At 35.9% G+C, this 6,652-nt stretch overlaps 1 protein-coding gene across 1 annotated transcript in view; it reads right to left on the bottom strand.

Annotated features, from left to right (window-relative positions):
• Window positions 1-5,160: 5,160 nt before the first annotated feature.
• Window positions 5,161-6,652, bottom strand: part of LOC107565275 (immunoglobulin superfamily member 5-like) — a gene marked incomplete at its 5' end in the record, with an annotated part of 5,214 nt that continues 3,722 nt past the window's right edge. Inside the window, 2 exons of the mRNA XM_016250497.1 lie at window positions 5,161-5,956; window positions 6,268-6,317. Coding sequence (XP_016105983.1) covers window positions 5,897-5,956; window positions 6,268-6,317 — 110 coding nt within the window. The remainder of the gene's footprint in view (window positions 5,957-6,267; window positions 6,318-6,652) is intronic.

Below are 6,652 nucleotides of genomic sequence, written 5' to 3' on the forward strand. Positions count from 1 at the left end.
TATATATATATAAGTATATGGTTGAATGAAATTCTAATGAAATTGCCACCTCATAAAATATGTATATTTCCCTGTGAGATCAGGCTGGACTGTTACTATTTCTCACAGTGAGCTTTGGGGTTTTAATTATTACATGGCTCTCTAGAATACTTGATTCAGATTAGTCAATCATGGCATTCAGTGACCAGATATTTCCTAATATTTACTGTTCTCGTCTTTCTTCTCATTTCACTCAAATGCAAGTGGAACCATCTTGTGTCTCAGTTACCGATTGTAGTGAAAATGACCTCAGAGTTGCATGTGACAGACATGCTATTACTTTTCAAATCGACCAGACTTACAATTTTAACCTGGGGAATTTTATTCAAGACTTTTGTTGTTAAATAAAATGGCAAAGAACTTACATTGAAGAAGGGATCCAAGGAATTGGGCCAGTGAGCAACCACCCAAAACACCCAAGCAACTGCCTAGCAACACATTAAAAACCATTCAGAACATGTTAGGAACACCTAACAACAACCTGGCATCATGGTGGCGAGTTTTGAATTGACAAACACCACTTATCTTCTTCATAAAATCTAAATTATAATTATATAAATGATTTTAAGCTTTATAATTAATAATTATCCTAAATTATTCAGTGAGGACTTTACAGTGACCTCACCCCACTACACTTGTCATACACTTGCACCTCTCTTTGACTTTCATTAGCTGTGTGCTGTAATGAAGTGTTCAATTCACAGTGGGCTCATTTGAAGTAAATGGCTCTCTGACACTGAATCACACTGAATTATTACTGGCTTCCTGGAAAACTTGAAGTGTTTGTTGGAAGAGCAAGAGTTGCTCCTTGCTCCAGGTAACTCCATGGAAACATGTACAATACAATTTTAATTTGCACTAACTTGTGATGCAATTTATTGATTGGCAAAATGGTGGAGCTGTGTACATGAATCTTCAATGCTGATGAGAGAAAGATCTTGATTGCAGTATGCCTGTGTGTTTATTGGACTAGAAAATTTAGATTAAACCATAGGGTTTATGTCTCTCGTAATACGAATGCTGCACTGCATGAATACTAATCGCAAACAGGCCAATGAGATCAGTGCAATTCAGAAAAAAGTCTTTACTTTGACTGAACCACTAAAATAAAAGCTGAAATATACCTGATCAAATAAATTAATTTAGGTTATATACCAAATCGAAATGCAGTTAAGAAGAGCTAAAAGAGCTTATGAAAATGGATTGGTGGGGCTTTAGGATGCATTAGTGATTGTTAGGACGAGAGTCCGCCATTATGGGTCAAATTCCGACCACATAAAGCAATATCTTGGCTCAGTGTTAAAACTTAAAGGAAGAGTTCGCCCAAAAATTAAAATGTCAAGATCTGGAGAAATTTTGCTTTACACCACTTGCTCACCAATGGATCCTCTGCAGTGAATGAGTGTCATCAAAATTTGCAAAACTCCAGTCCATCAATTAATGTCTTTTGAAGTGAAAAGCTGCCTGTTTTTAAGAAACAAATCCATCATTAAGATGTTTTAAGATTAGAGTAGTCTGTTCAAGCACTGTTTACAAGCAGTTCTAAACAAATATGTCGGTGGCCAGAAGTGACGGTTATGGACTGGAGTCGTGTGGATTACTTGTGGATTATTGTGATGTTTTTCTCAGCTGTTTGAACTCTCATTCTGACGGCACCCATTCACTGCAGAGGATCCAATGGTGAGCAAGTGATGTTATGATACATTTCTTGAAGATGAAGAAACAAACTCCTCATCTACATCTTGGATGGCTGGAGAACAAAAATAGCATGTTATTTTAAATTACAGGCAGACAGAAATGGGTCTCAAGTGAGTATCAGTGCATGTGAGCGGTGTGACGCTCCGCCACGTTTTCCGCTCTATGGACGTGCGCACCACTCAGTCGCTCTAACTGCCCAAGCAAGCGCTCCGTTAATATTCCACTCACGCTCACCGTAAACCAATTCCCGCTCAGATCCCGCTCCCTTCTGTAAAGAACAAATTTGCGTGCATTATATTAGATTATACATTACTGCTGCCTATATCTAGCCTACATTCTGTAGGACTACCTATTGGTTCGGGTCAGCTTTTTTTTAAATAATATTTTAATAGGCCTAAGTGGTGTAGGCTAATATCTACTCTGTAGTTCTGTATTTAAGCCTATATACAGCTGTGTGTTAGCTTAGGTCTTACAGTTTAACTGAGATTATTTATACGGAGCTCCGAATATAATTAGAATTAACAATTCGTTTCTACGACGTCAGCAGGTTTTATTATTTTTTTTATTAATTTATTATTATTTATTAATTTTAAGCAATAATGATTTTAATAAGTTATTACGAAATATAATAATTCGTTCCACGATTTAGGCCTACTATAAGGGAATGAACGAATTGACGAACGAATGAATTCGTGGCAGCTAAGACTAAACAAGAGAACGAATACTTAATTCGTGGCCATAATTTAGACTAAACGAAAAAATGTATTCTTAATTCGTGGCCATAATGTAGTCCTAGCATAAAAGAGAACTAGCCTATTCTAAATTTGTTGGCCGTGATTGTCTGCATGTCATGATCGGGGCTCCGTACAACCGAATATAACCTTACCCTACCTGTCTATTCATTTATTATGGTATGTAACTAGCTCACCTTTTGCTGCAACATGTTTGCGTAGCACATCTTCGTGCTTTCTGTAATCAATATGAATCTGTACTAACTTTAACAGTCTCCCCGCACTCCCTCTTAGTTTCTTCTCCCTGCTCATTCTTGACTTAGATTTTTACTTTAAATTTATGTATAAGGCTTGCAACTTCGTTGAAACAATATCTGAACTCCATAACTGCTCTACTATTCTCGATCTCTACAGATTCTCGATCTCGAACAAGCAAATCACCAAACGGCATTCTGGGTTGAGCGAGCGGCGCTGAGCATATTGAGCGAGCGGAGCGGAATCTTCAGAAAGGCGCTCTGCGCTCTGCGCTCTTAAGGAAAGGTGAGCATTTCCTTCAGTTTGTAGGGGTATATATAGAGAGAACAGACAGTTTTGCTACTCTCTGTAGGTTTTATTGAGAGAAAGTGATAAATCTTTAAAAGCAAGGTTGTGAGCAAAGGTGATACTATTTCCTCTCCAATCATTAGCTCCTAAATGTTGCCTGAGACCAAGCTGTATCTTCTGGCAAGACCACCTTGGTGTATCAGTTTTAGAGCTGAGTCTGTTTTTTCCAAAACACAACAGTGGTTCATTAACTCCCAGAGTGCCTTTAGCAAAAGATCCCACTAGATTGTGTGGACAAATAGACTCTCGAGTCTGGCTGCCCTTTACGCTTCTCACATCCATGATCATTTGCTTCAGGAGAAGACAGTCATTCAAACCAACTGAATCAAGCAGCTATTCTGAGAGGTTGTTAACAGTGTGCCAAGATCTGTGGAGAACTTTACATCTGCTCACACTCTGAATATTTCATGACGGCAACTCTGAAGGTCCGTGTTCTTTAAAGGGGTCACATGATGTGGCTAAAAATAACATTATTTTCTGTATTTGGTGTAATGCAATGTGTTTATGCAGTTTAAGGTTAAAAAAACACATTATTTTCCACATACTGTACATTATTGTTTCTCCTCTATGCCCCGCCTTTTTGAAACGCGTCGATTTTTACAAAGCTCATCGGTCTGAGTGATGTAGACATGTGGGGGCGTGTTTAAATTAGGTGTTTTAGGAGGGCGTGGACGAGTCTTAACTTTTATAAAGAATATCTCTTTAGGTTTGAGACTTTAGGGATCTTATCTTTTCACGAACAGCTTGTAGCACTCCAAAGAGAAAGGAAAACTTGAAATCGCATCATATGACCCCTTTAAAGGGTTCGTTCGACTTTAATGGAAATTTTAGAACTGAAGAACACGATTTCCAACAGTTACTTTGGTGCACTACCACAGTAAAATTTGCTTAAGACAAAAATATTGGCAATGTCTCAGTGAAAGAAATGCCACTATAACTTGATTTATTAGTTAATTAATTAATTATATAGTATAGTCACGAATTCTGGTGTTTTTCAATCTAGAGTTTCACTAATTATATACAAAAAATTAGACAGATAGATAGATAGATAGATAGATAGATAGATAGATAGATAGATAGATAGATAGATAGATAGATAGATAGATTGCCATATATAAGTACCGTGGTATTCTTTTAAATTAACAGCTGATAGCATTACTATGCCAGGGCATCACCACAGGGTTCTCCATGATATTTTGCTTCATATTAGAATGAAACTGGAGATGTTCCATATCTGTGTCTTGGAGGTACACAGTGCTGGTTACATAACAGGAAGTGTTTTTGGTGTGGTCATAATGAGTGGGAGAATATCAGCTGCTCGGTCAGCTCAGAGCTGGGTGGAGTGAGGCGTGAGGAAGAGGAAGACTCCACAGCTCATAACAAGTCACAGGGGAATAGATGCCAGCCTACAGCTGGCCATTAACCGTGCTTTATTTATTTATTTATGAGCATTCATTATTTTTTAAGGGAAAAGATGAAAGATGGCTAATATTCACACACACTGACTGCAGAGCTCTTGGATAAGAATGTCAGATACACACTGCAGTGAGATGTTCTACTAAAGGAACGCTTGAAAAAGAGCAGCAGAGCATTTCTGTCTGTTATTTATATGTCTGTTCTTTGATTTAAAATTTTCTCCAGCTTTGTGGCTTCTTTAAAGCATTTTTGAAATATCTTGAAGACAATATAATGAAGTCAACTTAGACACAGACAGACAGACATAGAGTTTTGACAAATTAAAAAACAATAGTACAAAAAAGTGTTTATTACATAAGAATTTATGGCCACATAAATATGTTGTCTGACAAAAAAACAATAGCTAAAAAATTCTTAATCTGGGGTTGTTGTTTTTTTCAGAATATAATGTACAAATATCCTTAAAATGAGTAGCAAAATAAAATATATGTTGAATTAATTAAAAATGTATTATAATACATTGCTTAATATTTTTCTTGTTTAAAGCATAAAAAGTGAGGTTTGTGCTTAAAACAAGAAAAAAAGATGCAAATAATTTCGTAAAACATTCTATAAAGATGCAAAAAAAAACAGTTAAACAATACATTTTTTTATTCATTAATTACACCTAGGTTTATAAAAAAAAACATTTGTTCAAAATGCTTGTAATCCATTTAATGGATTTTAGAGCTGTTAAAATGTGTGAAACACAGATAAGTGAAAACTACACAAAAGGTCTTTGTAAATGTGATATTATTGATTAATTGATGTATTAATAAGCATCACATAGTTCTAGTCCATTTCATGACAATTTTAAGCAGTTTTCCCCTGTGAGATCAGTGGTTTTTTATTAAGCACATGAAGCATGACGTGTCACATCTAAACGCTTCTCAAGAAAAATCTTTGGTTTAATTGTAAGCAGCTACAAAAACAGGAAGCAAAAGAAGATGTTGATTCAAACAAATCTGCTATGGAAATGCAAGCATCTGATGAATGCATAATGCACCAGCAAAGATTGAAAAATGAATCAACACTTCTGTCACATTGGTTTGTTTAGCAAACCAAAGTCTTTACCAACCCCTCGACCGCCCTCATTTTGACCACGTTCATCTGTTAAAGCCCAAAAACACACTCTTGGTGATTATCTACAGTATTCAGTGGGGCACAAAAGTCTGAGACCACCAAGAAAATGCTTCTGTGTTCAAATAAATAATCCAGTGGAGGTGAAACAGATCACCATAAGTGCTGATATGAAGTCCATCATGCAGGCTCTCTTTCTTCTGTAATAAAACCTAAAATTATGATTTTATGTACAAGAGTGAAGAAGAGAACCAGAACACCTTCTGTCTGTGAAGTCTAGCATTTAGTCTCTAGACGATGGTCATGTGTCTGTGCTTCCTGTGAGCATCATCAAAAAAACCATCGGGCATCTGAAAAACCAAAGATTTGTATTAGATCTGGAGTCTTGACAAATATTCATGCTTATGAAATGTATTAAAATGTTCAATTCAACATGAAAGGTGCTCACAACCCATTTTACTTCCATTATGAGACATTTAACATGAGAAAAAAAGTGATTTGGTTTTGGTTTTCATCTTGCCGAAAGATTATGAAGACAATTTTTCTTTGAAATAGTCGGTACTGATGAATCATTTAATACAAGATCAAGAATGTGTATTAAGGAAGTAAATAGGTGAAGTTTTGGCTTGATGTTGACTTTAAGCTTGATCGGAGGCATCACCTGATGTTTGTTAGAATGGTTTGTGTACCAGATTCCACCATTGGTGTGTCCTGCAGTAAAGAGAGACACATGAAAATTCATAGTCCATGAGAGTTCATTCATGCTTTCCTGAATCATTACATTAGAAGAGATTTCAGTAAAATAAATAAAATGAGGCTTCTTTTGTGCAAAAACATAATGCCCATTCAGATTTTTGATTTTGAATGCAATCAGTTACACTTTTTTCCAGTTATTTGTGTCTTTAAAGTTTTGAAATGCCCCTATTATTGTCAAGTACAGTTTCAATTTTGCTTGGTTTATTAAAAAAAAAGTATATATATATATGAAACCATTCAATGTACACCGTAATTCAACTTTTATCAAACCCATGCTATATATATATATA

Source organism: Sinocyclocheilus grahami, unplaced genomic scaffold, assembly GCF_001515645.1.
Source record: "Sinocyclocheilus grahami isolate Dianchi unplaced genomic scaffold, SAMN03320097.WGS_v1.1 scaffold991.1, whole genome shotgun sequence".
Classification (NCBI taxonomy): Eukaryota; Metazoa; Chordata; class Actinopteri; order Cypriniformes; family Cyprinidae; genus Sinocyclocheilus; species Sinocyclocheilus grahami.